Below are 15,698 nucleotides of genomic sequence, written 5' to 3'. Positions count from 1 at the left end.
TTAATTTTAAATCCCCAATTTTACCTACTTGAAATAATTTTGATTTTGCTAGGGTAGATATAATACCTTCTTAAAGCATTGAGTTAGACCCGTTAACACACAGATATTCAATTATGTGTAGTATTAGCTTGATACGGCAAATATGCTAACTTACAACGTAACACTGAGTGCACAGCAATTTCATATCCACTATTTGAACTTGGAAATGGACATGTAGAGACAATAATCTGAATAAGATTGAGATAGGAAATCCTGAGATTTTCAAAACACCAGGATATCCTAAATTTTCAGACTTAGATTCTGTTAATAATCTAGCCATGGTAAGTGCACACCTTATCATCTTCATCAAAGCCGGAAAGGTCTGGTCGGCTGGAGGAGACCTATAAGAGAGCAATGGTTTTATCAACGTAGTTCATATGTGTAACATAAACTACATATATAGAAATGTAGTGTCGCATTTACAATTGAAACCTGTATGACCTTCTCACGTCCCTCTTTATTCTGCAGTCCTCAGGAGTAACAACTACCCTCAATTTGGGGTTTATTATTCCCACACCAGCTTCATATAGTTACTTATATACATAAAATGGATGTACACATAAAAATATATGCACATCTTATACATAAAAGTATTACTATATGCACACATAATATATATATTTTTGCGTATTTTTATAATGAAAAAAAGTGGTATCTTACCATGGTCTTTTTAATTAGTCTCATAATTTATTTGTTCTATTCTGGATAGATATGTAGGCCACTTCCAATTTTTGTCAGTTACAAACTATAATGAAATAAATTATTGTTACGGTCCCTAAGTACCACTCTAGCTGTACCCCACAATGATTGACATGTATACAATTTCGGCATTATTTAGTTTTAAATATATCCTATGTTTCTTTTTAAGTTTCTTTATTTATTTAAGTAATCCCTACATCCAACATGGGGCTTGAATTCATGACTGCGAGATCAAGAGTCAAGTGTTCTATCGACTGAGCCAGCCAGCCAGGTGCCCCCATCCTATGTTTCTATGAGACGCTCTAGAAGTTAGACTAAGGCATGGAAACCCTGGGCTGCAGATAAGGTTTGTGTGCCTTCCACTTGCTTTTCCATAGCAATTTTAGGGTCAGCTTATGAAATCCTATAGGAGATTATGTGGGAAATTTAGAGATCAGTTTAAGGAGATGTGCCAACTCTTTTGACACTGTGTGCTTCCATCAATGAACACAGTCTGTCTCTCCATGAATTTAGGCTTCATTTATGGTGATAACTCCATTGAGATTTTCCGTCTTCTTGATTCGGTTTTTGTAGGAAAATTCCATTTTGTTGAAGCTTTTACATTTACTGGTATAACGTTATTCATGGTTTGCTCTTAATGCTGTCTAAATCTCCATTCTGTTTGTAGTGATTTGTCCATTTTTATTTCCAATAATATTTGAATTATCATCCCAATATTTTTTCTTCCCCAATGAAACTTAAGTAGAAGTCAGTGCATTTGACCAGTCTTTTCAAAAGCCTGCTTTCCAGCTTTGTTGATTCCATTGTTAGTTTTCTATTTCATACACCTATGTTCTAATCTTTATTATTTCCTTCTTTATTAGGATTCTGCTCTAGCATTTATTATTACCTTAACATTTTTTTGTTCTGATTTTGTTTAATTTAAAGATGATCTATCCATAAATATTTCTCTGTGAATCTGTAAAAAATACAGAATTCCTCCTCCCTTTAAAAAAACAATAACCACAGGGGCACCTGGGCGACTCGGTCAGAAGAGCACGTGACTCTTGATCTTGGGGTCATGAGTTTGATTAAAAAAAACAAAACAAACATAAACATAATACCATTATCACATCTTTAAAAAATTAAGGGATTCCTAAATAGTATCAGATATCTTCCAGTGTTCAAATGTCTCATAAACATTTTCAATGAACTCTGAATCAGGATCACAACAATTTGTACATCGCAATCAGAGGATGTATTTTGTCTCTTAGGGGTTTTCCCTTTTCTAGGTCATTTGTTCCCATAAAGTTTCCCTCTTGCTGAGTCCCCATTGTGTCATTTAACATTCTCTTCTGTCCCCTGTAACTATTTAGCAGTTAGATTCAGAATCTTAGAGCAGGATCATTTTTTAGGGGGCTGGAGGTGGACAGAATACTTCATAGGGGGTCTGTCTACACCTTGTAGCATAGATGTTTCCCTCGTTGTTTTTCACTCTTCTTTTTAATACAAGAGCCATACATCCCTAATAGTAGCTCACTGTTCTTTCATTTTCCCTACTGTCTAGTATTCGGCTCTGTAAGCGGAGTAACAGGGAATTCAGAGCCCAGTTTCTGTCTAACTACCACTTCCAACCACATCCCACAAGTACTGGTACATGTACCCGTTTTTATTATCATTTTGTTCTAAATACATCCTGATTTCCATTACGCTCTCTTCTTTGATACCTAAAACTTAATTAAAAGACCATTTTTTTTCAATTTACACGTTTAGAAAATACAGAAATACACATCGTTTCGACCCCACCCTCCCTCCCAAATTTACAAGAGCTGGAATCTTTATTGTGCCCCACTCATTTCTTTTTCCTTAACCTACCCAAAATGCTTTTCATAAATAAAACCAAGAAAACTGCTAAATTAATTTATGTTGTGGATTTTTTACATATGTAGTATGAGGCTCCCATTATCAGTTTCTAATAACTGCACTGTGGTTAGAAGTAACCTGTACAAAAACGATTATGGGGGGGCGCCTGGGTGGCTCAGTCGGTTGAGCGACCGACTTCGGCTCAGGTCATGATCTCACGGTTTGTGAGTTCAAGCCCCGTGTCGGGCTCTGTGCTGAGGAGCCTGCTTCCGATTCTGTGTCTCCCTTTCTCTCTCTGCCCCTCCCCCACTCATGTTCTGTCTCTGTCTCAGAAATAAACATCAAAAAAAAAAAAAAAAAAAAAAACGATTATAGGGATTGTCTGGGGCTGCATTGTGGCCTGCCGTATGACAACTTTTATCAATGTTCGCCATGTTTTCAATCACTTCCAGGCAATTCTGGAGAGGAGGAAGGCAAGGATGCTGTGCTTTTCCTTGGCAGGATCTTACACCCTGCTGCTTCTGGAAAAGAGACTGCTTTGCAACTGTCCATGCCCTAGTCTGTCCTTTCTTCCCATGACAGTGTTCCCCTGCACTAGAAGCAGTTTCTGTCAACTGGATTTTCCAGATGAACCGGCTGAGGAACAGAATCCAGTGGTCAGGGGAGAGACCAGGAACTAGAGGAGTGTCTACATGAAGGTGCCTGGAGCCCTGTCACACTGATGGGCGGCCGAGTAGAATCCACCAGGGCAGCTTGAACAGGGCATAGAAACGGACCCACGAGCAGCAGCCAGGATTTTTAGCTGACTCTACCATTCTTAAACCAACTACATGCATTTATGTCTCAAGAAACTTCTTTCAAGGACATAACTCTATGACCAGGAATCCGTAAGATCCCACTAAAGGCTCAGTCATGTGACCATACCAGCGCTCTCCGCTGTGGTTCCCTAGGAGAGGACAGGCTTGGTGCTGCGGGATGGCCCACACCTCCTGTGGGAGGCCCACAGGGCCTACTCCCGCCTGACTCCAGACCCCTTACACACCGCCCCCACACCCTGACACACGGCCAGGACTCCGCAGAGCCTCAGCAGGGTGCACTTACATTGTGAACGTTTGGCGTGCTTAGGCTCCTCCGGAGATGCCGAGCTTTCGTGGACAGTGCTTCTTTGACCGTGACCGCCTGTAAAATTTCACGATAGCATTTATTTTTTTTTTCCTTCTGATTAACAAAAATAACATACATTTAGTGTGGAATGTTTAGAAAATATAGAAATACGCATCGTTTCGACCCCACCCTCCCTCCCAAATTTACAAGAGCTGGGATCTTTATTGTACCCCACTCATTTCTTTTTCCTTAACCTACCAAAAACGCTTGTCATAAATAAAACCAAGAAAACTGCTGAACTGATTTATGTTGTGGATTTTTTACATAGGTAGGCAGAGAAAACACAGCGGTACCCGTAAGTATGGATGTCATTTGCAAAACCACAGTCAACTTTTATGCTGTTTGTACTTTATTCATGCAGCAATTTTGGTGGGACTCCCACTAAAGGAAGGGTTTTCTGCCAGATGCCAATCTTTTTTTTTTTTTTTAATTATTTAAAAAAAAATTTTTTCTTTTAATGTTTATTTATTTTTGAGACAGAGAGAGACAGAGCATGAACGGGGGAGGGTCAGAGAGAGAGGGAGACACAGAATCTGAAACAGGCTCCAGGCTCTGAGCTGTCAGCACAGAGCCCGACGCGGGGCTCGAACTCACGGACCGTGAGATCATGATCTGAGCCAAAGTCGGACGCTTAACCAACCAAGCCACCCAGGCGCCCCCGGATGCCAATCTTAGTACTTTTGTTGCTCACAAGGCACTTTCCAGTAACTTCAACTATTGCCTCCATGGATGACAATCCCTGTCTTAGAGTTCTACTACCTAGACTACATTCACCTGAATGTCCCGTTGTTGTTGCAGAAGTTAACCTGGACCCCAAAATTAGGGAGATGGTAATAGCATGTGGTTAAACCTGTGGACTTAGGAGTCAAGCCCTCCAAGGTTTACAACTGACTTTGTACCACTTGTTAGCTGTGTAGCCTGTGGCGGGTTAGCTTATTACCATGGCCTCAATTTTCTCACTTACGAAAGGAGATTGTGACAGTGTTTATTTCCCTCCTAGGGTGATCTTGCAGATTAAATGAAAGACTGTATTTAAATCACTCAGGCACAGTACTTCCAGAGAAGGTATTTGATAAAATGTAGACATTATTTTAATTTTTGGTAATACTATTTTGTCCAAGTAACTACATCATATATATGTGTGTGTGTGTGTGTGTGTGTGTGTGTGTGTATAAATGTTTACTCATTTCTGAGAGACATAGGCAGAGTGTGAGTGGGGGAAGGGCAGAGAGAGAGGGAGACACAGAATCCGAAGCAGGCTCCAGGCTCTGAGCTGTCAGCACAGAGCCTGATGCAGGGCTCGAACCCACACACTGTGAGATCATGACCTGAGCCAAAGCTGGACACTTTACCGACTGAGCCACCCAGGCGCTCCTCAAAGTAACTACTTTGTCTAATGAGACTGCTACTCAAGTCTCCCTTCTCTCACAGACTCAGAGGGAAGGTGTTTGGTAAATAAATTCATCTTTGTCCATGTGGAGGGGAAAGGGCTGGTGATCTCATCCTCTGGTCCAGATACTGCTGTTACTTGCCTGTCGGAGCCGTTCAAGACTCAGAATGTTCTCCACCTGCAGCACGCCTCGCGTGTACTTCTCAATGTAGGTCTCCCCATCGGAAGTGCCCTCGTTTTCACTCCTTGCTGCCATGAGAGCCAGTGTTTCCCGGTCCTCAATCTCTTCTGTTGCCTGAAAGGACAAGGCAATGACAATGCTTTTGTGTGAGTCATCTTTTTATCCAAACTGTGGTGAGGAAGTGATTTGGATGTTCTAAGAATTAACATATTCTCCAATACCTGTATTTCTTTCTTTTTTTAAAAAATAGGCTTCCTGCCCAATGCAGAGCCCAATGAGGGGCTTTGAACTCACAACCCTGAGATCAAGACCTCAACTGAAATCAAGAGTCAGACGCTTAACCAACTGAGCCACTGAGGCACCCCTCCAATACTTGTATTTTGATATTTCTAAAAAGTAATATGTATTTTACCTTTGGTATATTGGATACTAATTCATAGGTGACACCACAGGAATAAAGTATATTCTTCAACGATATTCTCCTCTTCAAACTCTGGGTGAAACTCTGCCAAGGAAAGGAAAACCGAATTAAGCGATATGAAATACTATATATGCTATTCAGCCTTTTACAGATTGCAGAAACATTATCAAGGACTACATTTTTGATGCGCATACAATGCCCCGAAAAATAAAATCAAAAAAATCCTTGTCTCTGACTCTGAAGGACAACAGTGTCCAGCTGTCATTTGGGGATCAGATAACAGAATCTGCAGCCCATCCAGGGATTTGGGGGGCTGCTCTTCTCCCCCATGGGCAGCCTTGCTATTGGTCTCAACACGGCTGAATCAATGCGTCCTCCTCTCACAGGCAGAAGAAGGCTGGAGAGGCTCAGTTTGGCCTGTAGCACCTCTGAGATGAGACCCGGGGACGCAGCAGGGATTTATTTACAGCCCGCTTCTCATCCTGTTTTGTCACTATCCTGCTGGCATTTGTCACTTAACCTATCTCGAACAGCGAAATGTCACTGCCCCACTGCCTCCTAGGATGATGCGTTTCAAGTCGGCCAAGGCAGAGAGCCCTCTGTTGGGTGACATTTACCTCTGCTCTCTTTATGCCCCATTATGTTGGGTCAACGAGAATCAGGCTGTAACTTGGCTCGTGTGGGAAGCACCTGCACTTCCACTGTATCGGCACCACAAAACCCCACCCTGTGACAGGAGGAAGGGACTTCGAGCTCATGAAGGCAACGGCAGAATCAGGCCCCATTACTACCTGTTTGTTGTAAATATTGGCCGCAATCCGTTTTCGTAATACTAACTCCATAGCAGCTGGGTGGCTGAGCTGCACCGTGGTTTTCACTATGAGGTAAATCCTTTCATTCTGCGGCGTGACCCTATTCAGGTGAACGGAATCATGCACTGAGGAGTCCCAAGAGGCTGTGGCTGAAACCTAAGGACGGGAGAAGGGGGAGGCGGCAAGAGACACGGCTCAGGGGTGCACATGTACGCCATGCACGGAAATAAACGCAGCCCCACCGAGTCACACATGTTCCTCCTCACCTCTTCTGAGCGACAACGCACATTCTACTTTTCCAAGTTCCCCAGTCCTCTCCCCCAGTGCAGACCACGGCAGCTTCATGGGAAGAGAGGCCCTTGGGCTGTGCACTAACCGGAAGCCCACGAACGGAGCCTTAGGGCTCAATTACCTCCTCGTCGCTGTGCTTTATGATGGGCAGGTAGAAAAACTGGCTGCCGTGCTCCTTGGGCAGGATGGAGTTCACACCAGACGCGTGGGGGCCCACGAGCTGCTCGTTGGCACTGAGGTCATCCGCTGACCAAATCCAGGGCACAGAAACAGAAGTGGAAGGAAAAGTCATTTTTTTTAAGCAAGCGCCAACATTTTTAAAACGTGTTTTCCACTGATGAAGTTTGCAAGTAACACACTTTCATTTCTTTCCTTCCTTACCCCACAGTTGAAACAGAGACTCCAAAACTCACAATTGCTTGTATCCTTTCCAGGGACAACTAGGAGAGCTAAAAAGGGACCCTGTGAGTCTCTGATAAAATGGGCAAATATATCCCATAGGCAGTCCTAGGAGCAAATATTTTCCCTACAAACACACACCTGAAACTTTGCTTTCTGATGTCAATTCCTTGTGTAGCCTGGGGTTAGGCTTGTGTCCTGCTTCCATCCCTTACACACGATTAGAGACTGGAACAGCTAAATTAGCAATTTAGAATCAAAATTCTGTGGGGTGCCTGGCTGGCTCAGTTGGTTAAGAGTTCGACTCTTGGTTCTGGTTCAGGTCATGATCTCGTGGTTCATGAGTTCGAGCCCTGCTTTGGGTTCTGTGCTGGTGGTGTGGAGGCTGCTTGGGATTCTCTTTCTCTCTTTCTCTCTCTCTCTCTCTCCCCCCCTGCCCCTTCCCCACTTGCACTCTCTCTCAAAATAAATAAACTTAAAAAAAAAAAAAAGATTCAAAGTTCAGAGTACTCAGGAGAACTACGAGGATCACCTTCCTCCAGAGCCCTACGCCATGTGGGATTCACCCTTCACAGATTTCTGTAAGTGATCGTCCAACCTTTGCTCTTATCCCCCCAAGAACAGAGAACTCACCACTTCATGAGGCACACATTTTACTTCCAGACTTAAAACAAAATAAAACAAAACAAAAAACCTCTTCATATGAAGAGCCAAAGCCAACCTCCCTGGGTCTTCCCTCCAAAAAAGAGGTTTCCAGGCTGTGTTCTAAGATTCTGGGGGCCGTGTCAAAGAGCCTACCTGAGCCTACCTACCTCCCCACTTGGCAACTCTGCTTTTACCTTCTACAAAAGGGGTTCCATTTAAGATTGCATTCTGAAGATGGATTTTACTGCTAAAATACTTGAATACAAGAACTTGAATACTTGAATACAAGAACCATCATTCTTGGTTCACACAGGTTTGGTCTAATTGCCATAGTAAAGAACAACCCTCAATGCAAGGTTATAGTGTAATCATGTTCTGATATCAATACTATTGGGGGTGGGGAGCAAATGGCACTAGTTAGAAATGCAGATTCCTAGGCCATTGCAAAGTTTCAAAACTCAGAATCTCTGCGGGTGATTACCTTCTCAGGTAACTCCTATGTCCACTAATGTCTCTAAACCATAACTGTTCTAATGTGTGTTTTTGTTTGTTTGTTTGTTTGTTTTTGAAGTAGGGTTCGTGCCCAGTGCGGAGCCCAATGTAGAGCCCGGCATGGGGCTTGAACTCGAGACCCTGAGATCAAGACCTGAGCTGCACCAAGAGTCAGACACTTAACTGACTGAACCACTTGGTGCCCCAGTTTTAACGTTTTCATGTGTAGTTTTTAACCTCTCGGTACTCTCTTTTAAACTGTGCACTCCTCTGTGGGATAACCAGTGATGCTGTGTGTCAAACTTCATGCATTTGGTCGGACTAAGAATGCCACCTAGACACAACAGACGAGTGATTAGAAAAGTGATTCAAGGATCCCAATCAGGTGGGTCTGAATAGATTACAAGCCTCAGTTAAATACAAGAACACCTAAAGCACTGGTGGTTACTTACCATTCAAATCAAGGAAGAGAACCGGGATGTGGGTTTCCATTCCAGGTGGTGGGATCCTAAATTCAACAACAAAATTTAATCATAATAAAATACATGTTTTACATCTTGTTAGATAATCAAACACCACAGAGGCACAGAAGAGGAGGAGAACTGCTGTGGAGATACAGATTCTATGAATGAAATATTTTCACATTTCTTGACGTCCCTGTCAACACAAATCATGAGAATTATGTGACTTCCATAAAGAACTACCAGTGAAACAAAGATTCTTTGAAGCCTTTCTAGAAATAATTCTAGTAATGGGAAAGAAGGGAAGGGATGCTGTTAAGAATGGAGATGGGGAAGGCGCCTGGGTAGCTCAGCCAGTTAAGCGTCTGACTTTGGCTCAGGTCATGATTTCGCCGTCCATGAGTTCGAGCCCCGTGTCGGGCTCTGTGCTGATGGCTCAGAGCCTGGAGCCTGCTTTGGATTTGCGTCTCCCTCAAGCGTGCACTCTCTCTCTCAAAAATAAAACATTAAAAAAAAGAAAGAAAGAAAGAAAGAAAGAAAAAACAATGGAGATAGGGGGCAGGATCAGAACCCAGAGGAAATAAACAATAAAGACAACATTGAAAAAACTCACAGGAGGCGAGAATGAGAGACATATAAAAGGCCCAAAAGAGGGGCGCCTGGCTGGTTCAGTTAAGCACCTAACATTGGCTTAGGTCATGATCTTGCCGTTCATGAGTTCGAGTCCCGCATTGGGCTCTCTGCTGTCAGTGTAGAGCCTGCTTCGGATCCTCTGTCCCCCTCTCCCTCTCTCTCTGCCCCTCCCCTGCTCACTCTCTCTCTTTCTCTGTCCCTCTCAAAATAAATACACTTAAAAAATTATAGATATATAAAAAAAGGCTAAAAAGACAATGAAAGACAAAAAAGACCAAAGCAGTCAGAGTTTTATCAAAAACTGGCCCAGGTGCATCCAAGTCACCTAGTGGGGAGCGCCTCTTAAAATGAAAAGTCCTAAAAAAAAAAAAAAGAAAAAAAAAAAAAAAGAAAAGTCCTGGGCCCATCTTTTCTCTTGAGAATCAGAATACTCAGGGTCAGGACCCACTGTACAGTCGAGATGATCTGAAGTTTGGAAATGGCTCAAATGAAGGTGACTGAGGTAAGGAGAAAGACTGTCTAGACAAGGCCTCAGGAAGCAGAACAAGACCGGGAATGAGGCATCCATCTGTTAACACGTGGCCAGCAGACAGACCGTGTGTGTGCCCTAAAGGATTCCAGTACAGCAGGGGGCTGTGTGGGGAGAAACATCATGTTACAAATTATGTGCCAGCAAATTTGGATTTTCTGGTCTCATAATACCATCGAATCCATTATACTTCTATCTGTCATTATGGACACAAATAACATCACTAATATTTCTACGCCTACCCTAAAGACACGATCTGGGCGTGTATATTCTCTGTTCAAAAGCAATCCAATTTCTCCTAAATGCCTAGGACACATTCCTTTTTTTTAATGTTTGTTTTTTTTTTTTATTTTTGAGAGAGAGTGAGGGGAGGGGAGGGGCAGAGAGAGACTCGGGGGCACAGAGGATCAGAAGTGGTCTCTGTACTGACAGCACAGAGCCTGATGCGGGGTTTGAACTCACGAACTGTGAGATCATGACCTGAGCCAAAGTCGGAAACTTAACCAGCTAGGCCACTCAGGAACCCCTAGGACATATTCTTGTAAAAAGAACGAGAATGAGAATAAGCAGCAGCAGGAGCTACCATTTAACAAATGGGTGCCATGGACAAGGTATTTTTAATATATTAACTCTAATTCTTACAACAGTCCAAAAAAAAAAAAAAAAAAAGGAGGTCCATTAATAGATTAGAAATAAAGCCTCAGAGAAGTTAATGAAATTGAACACTTAAAGAGCTGCAGCTGGAAACTAAATTCAGATCTACTGGACTGCAGAGCCTAGGATACCATGCTGTTTCTCATGAGCATTGGGATGGAGTGATCAATTGACTGATCACTGTTATTTAGTGCTCGAGAGCTGGTTACTGTGTGTTAGTGACCAAACAGAGCAGGCAATGAAGGCTAATAAGAAAATATATTTTCTCCCCTCTCCAAATAGACCCTGGAAACACCCTTCTTTCAAGTCCAACTAAGAGAATTTCTGGAGATCAGGAAACCGTGTCCAAAATGCTCATGTGGAGAAACTAAGACATGGGGTATTTGGTTGCAGGCCAGCTAATCCTCACTCCCCGGCTTCCCGGCAGAGGAAGTTGGCTGCAGTGGGGGAGTAGAGAAGGGAAGGTAGCACCAGAGATGGGTGGTCCCTCCCTGGGCAGCTCACGTCACTTAGCATTTACTGTGACAGCCCTGGAAAGGCACTGGCACGCCTCTGGTGCCGGCCGGCCACCATCATGTCAGGCCTGCGTGGGGGGAACGGACAGCACTTACCAGTGAGCGGGCGCCCCAGGGACCCCGCTGCCCGGTGCAGGCACCAGCACGGCGTTTCTTTCCTCCGTCAGTCCCACCCACTGCTCCACAAGCCGGGCCTCCCGCTCCACGTCGTCCTCCGTCTTCTCTGCAGGACAAAATGAGGGGATGGGCGCCAGGGCGGGGGGAGACAATTTCCAAATTTATTTTTATTTTAAAAAATGTTTTACTTTTGAGAGACAGAGAGAGTGAGCATGTGTGGGAGCAGGGGAGGGGCAGAAAGGGAGAGAGAGAATCCCAAGCAGGCTCAGCACTGTCAGCCCAGAGCCCAATGCAGGGCTCGAACTCACAAACCGTGAGATCATGACCTGAGCCGAAGTTGGACGTTCAAGCCACCCAGGCACCCCGACAATTTCCAAATTTAAAATAAATAGGTTTTCATTCAATAACATTCCCCAAGTGGCTTAAACTATCCATGATGTTCCAAAAAAGGACATGAGGCTTCGAAGCTCCAGCCTGAGCACCCAGACAAGCTCTCAGGGGCCAGGACTCTCGCCTGATGGACCATCAGGAAGGGACGCAGAAACAGCCTTGGGACAGGGATGAGAATACAGGTTGTTTTTCCTGGTTCTGTACTTGGGGGAAGTTGTTCACAGAAGAGTCTGGGCTTCCTAATGAGTCAAAAAGGGATAATACAAGTTATGTCTACTTCACACGTTTCTTGCAAGGAGCCAATGAAATGAGGGGTGTGACACCGCCTCATAAAACTATACACTACAGATGATTGAAACCCACAACATACTGCACTCTCTACAACTAACTTCATTGTCCTTCACGCTTGTTAGGAAGGAGATTTTATTTAATATATTTTGAAGTCCTTGGATTCATAATTCAACTCTGCAGCTACAAAGGTATAGTCAAAGTGAGTTGACATTAGCAGGCCGAGCTTGTACACAAACTGATGCCAAGAATGTTGAGCCAAGGGGCACCTGGGCGGCTCAGTCAGTTAAGCATTCCACTTTGGCTGAGGTCACGATCTCATGGTTTGGGAGTTTGAGCCCCACGTCGGGCTCTGTGCTGAAAGCTCGGAGCCTGGAGCCTTCTGCTTTGGTTTCTGTGTCTCCCTCTCCCTCTGTCCCTCCCCCACTCTTATTCTGTCTCCCTCTCTGTCTCTCTGTCTCTGTCTCTGTCTCTCAAAAATAGGGGCACCTGGGTGGCTCAGTTGTTTACACGTCAGACTTTGGCTCAGGTCATGATCTCACAGTTTGTGGGTTTGAGCCAAACGTCAGGCTCTGTGCTGAGGGCTTAGAGCCTGGAGCCTGCTTTGGATTCTGTGTCTCCCTCTCTCTCTCTGCCCCTCCCCTGCTCATGCTCTGTCTCTCAAAAATAAATAAAAAACACGAAAAAAATTAAAAATGAATGAATGAATGAATAAATAAATAAATATTAAAAATAAAAAGAATGTTTAGCCAAGATTTTTTATCGAGGGGGAGCTTTTGCTAACCTCTACCTGAAATGGATAAACATTCATAATGTGTCCTTTGGTACAGAACCAACCACAATGAACGGATCATAAAGTCAGGATGAGAGACTAAGGGTTTTAAGAACATACTTCTATGCTAGAGTCCAAGTGGCTGTTGCCAATATAAGCAAACAATCCCTGGAGCTGGTAGCATTGGGTGGACCAGCTTAAGCCAACCTGCACCAGCTGAGCACACGGCTGCCACCCAAGAGGAGTTGGGCGCTGACCTGCCAAGGGCTGTGGTTTCAGACGTGACCCTCTAGTTGCCATCAGTCCCGGGGTCTGAGCCCAGAACACCTCATAATGAGATGTCGGTACTCATAATGAGATGACCGCATTTGCATTCATCAAAACAAAATTTGAGTTTATTTTTCTCAATTATTATTTTATTTGGTAATCTATACCCAGTGACGGGCTCAAACTCAAAACCCTGAGATCAAGAGTCGCACAGTCCACCAACTGAGCCTGCCAGGCGACCCAAAACAAAATTTGAGTTTAACATTTAGTGTCACACAGTTCACTTAGAGTTTTGTGAATGCTTATGACTTTCAAATTCAATACCATACAAAATGATTCGCTAACATCTATAATTGTCACAAGGTCAAAATACTACGATATCACTGTCCAGCTGAGAGGAGAAAACAACCTGTTGTCACTGTCTCGATGTGAAAAAGCCAGTCCCGGGAAAGAGTTTAATCTCACATACCTTTTTTATTGCTGACTTTTTTAATCTGTTCATCTAAGTATTCTCGTCGTTTGATGAGTGCGTCGGACCACCTTTCCCTCACAGAGTTTAAGTCTTCTTCCTGACATCAGGGAGGGAAAACATCTTCCTGTAGAGTGCACAGATGGCTATTTCTTTTTTTTAACAAACATGTTTACATCGATCAGGAAAGTTTTCATTAGGAAAGGCCATTGAACATTGCTGTGTGATTAATATGCAAGAAAGCAAAGGGGTCTCAGAAACACAGCATGCTGATCGAGGAACCCGTTAACTCAGAAATCAGAGCCCCTGGATTTCCGAAAGGATAATTATACTTAAAAGCAAGAGAAGCTCAAGCTACGCCAGCTGTTGGGATGATTCTTCTATGGTGTGTGTGTGTGTGTGTGTGTGTGTGTGTGTGTGTGTGTCTACGTGTATGTTTAAACTGGAGCTACTTGTTTGAAGGATGTGTGATTCCAAGCAGAGACACCATGAACAGAGCCCAAACCATGTAACAGCAAATGGAAATGCAAAAACACCAGACATCCTCATAGTTCATAGTTCAATGGCCTCATGACATATAGTTTCTGAAATGCAAAGAAGGGATGAGCAGAGAACCTTTCAAACTTGCTGCCAACATTTCACCTCTGACCACTACCATAAGGCTAACCAAAAATCTCCCATGCAAACACCCAACATGCATCAGCCATGCTTTAAGGACCCCCAGAAGCAGCTGTTGGACTTCCCCGTGAACAACGTGGCAGGAAGCACACAGACAGCAGCAGCACGTTAGTTAACAGCGTCGCCGAGGTCCAAGGGGATACTGGTATTTCCTCGCAAAGTCTGTTTTTGTTTGTTTGTTTTCTTTCTTAGTAGAGTTCTGAGGGCAAGAAATCCACCAATTCAACTCAAAATGCTCTCTGACTTGCTTAATTCCAGTCTAACCTTTAAGACACGACAGTAAGAGCAGACACAGAGGACCTCTGAGGCTTTACCTGCAATGTACCCACAGTTTACATACAGGAAGGCTCACCAGGAAACTACGGAGAATCACCACAAAGACTGGGGACCAAACCCAGAAAACCTCATTCTTGACTTGCTGCCTGGCCTGTTACTATCATGCCATGTTCCACGACAGCAGACCAGCCACTGCTGACTGGGTACAAGTTCAGAGGTACTGTCTTCCCCCGCTAAAATTCCAGAAGAAAAAGCTGAGATTTAAATTCTCTAAGTTATGGATAATTAAGCTTGGTCCTAACGAAAGAGGAAAACTGGCAAAATAAAACTAAACTACATGCAGAAAATGTTTTGCAATTTCCTATCTGGCAAGAGACTTTTAAACTAAAATGGTGTATTAGAACAATACTACTCTCTTGGAGGTGAGGAGAAAAGACAAGACTCTACTCAAAGATTATGAATGCATAATTGTACAAGTTGTAAAGTCATTAATTTAATACAGCAATGATGGGCTTGCTTAGAAAGTCTTTACAGGCTCATTCAAGATGGCATAGCGGCAATGCAGTATTCTGGTCATACATTTTGAACGGACAGAGAAATCTATAGAGAGAGTATTGTATCCCTGATTATGCTTAAAGCAAATCCAAAGCGAGTGAAACACTGCCATAGTCTTGCTCGATGGTCCTCCTTCCTCCTCCCTGCCCTCTGCTTGGCGGATGCCGGCAATTAGCAGTAGCTGTGCCCCATGCCACAGATCGACAGCAGCAGTAATACCTGATAACTATCCATATCATCACCATCCTCATCATCTCTCTGGTAGGAAAAAAATAAACACAAAGGACATGCATTTTGTTTCTCAAACAGCATACAAATAATTCTTTAAGCGTAGCACACGCATTACAATGGACAACACATAGAACACCAGCATAATAAAACATTTACATGAATTGCAAGAAAGGTTTAGTGGATTTAATTCACTCATCTAGAATGACGAACTTGAGTTTGGTTTGGTTTGTTCTTAATAAAGAAAACAGTCATTTAAAAAACAAGAACTCTCTTAGATGGGAATAAGAACCAACATCATTGAGCCAGGCCTTACTCTACTGTTACGTGAATGGTGGATATACATCGCGGGGTGGGCTACTTGAGATCTGGACCAGGCTTAGAAAGACAAAATGGCAAAACTAGACTATTCCTTCACCTCATAGTTTAACCACGAGGCAGTCAGGGTCCTGAGGGATGAAATGATTTAACCCAAGGCTAAATCTGCCAAA

The 15,698-nt window shown here is 43.5% G+C and overlaps 1 protein-coding gene across 8 annotated transcripts in view; it reads right to left on the bottom strand.

Moving 5' to 3' along the window:
• KIF13A (kinesin family member 13A) overlaps positions 1-15,698 on the bottom strand; it is a 216,264-nt gene that overhangs the window by 16,060 nt on the left and 184,506 nt on the right. For 5 of the 8 annotated variants that reach the window (XM_043590738.1, XM_043590740.1, XM_043590741.1 and 2 more), the window contains 10 exons: positions 15,199-15,237; positions 13,471-13,570; positions 11,264-11,390; positions 8,828-8,883; positions 6,961-7,085; positions 6,528-6,704; positions 5,728-5,820; positions 5,277-5,429; positions 3,682-3,759; positions 333-380 (listed from right to left, as the gene is read on the bottom strand). In XM_043590738.1, the coding sequence (XP_043446673.1) occupies positions 333-380; positions 3,682-3,759; positions 5,277-5,429; positions 5,728-5,820; positions 6,528-6,704; positions 6,961-7,085; positions 8,828-8,883; positions 11,264-11,390; positions 13,471-13,570; positions 15,199-15,237 (996 nt within the window). The remainder of the gene's footprint in view (positions 1-332; positions 381-3,681; positions 3,760-5,276; positions 5,430-5,727; positions 5,821-6,527; positions 6,705-6,960; positions 7,086-8,827; positions 8,884-11,263; positions 11,391-13,470; positions 13,571-15,198; positions 15,238-15,698) is intronic. The other 3 variants (XM_043590739.1, XM_043590744.1, XM_043590746.1) reach the window with 1 other exon arrangement.

The sequence above is a fragment of the Prionailurus bengalensis genome, chromosome B2 (assembly GCF_016509475.1).
Source record: "Prionailurus bengalensis isolate Pbe53 chromosome B2, Fcat_Pben_1.1_paternal_pri, whole genome shotgun sequence".
In the NCBI taxonomy this organism is placed as follows: Eukaryota; Metazoa; Chordata; class Mammalia; order Carnivora; family Felidae; genus Prionailurus; species Prionailurus bengalensis.
The sequence above is the reverse complement of the archived record's forward strand: the minus strand, read 5'-3'. Positions and strand labels throughout refer to the sequence as shown.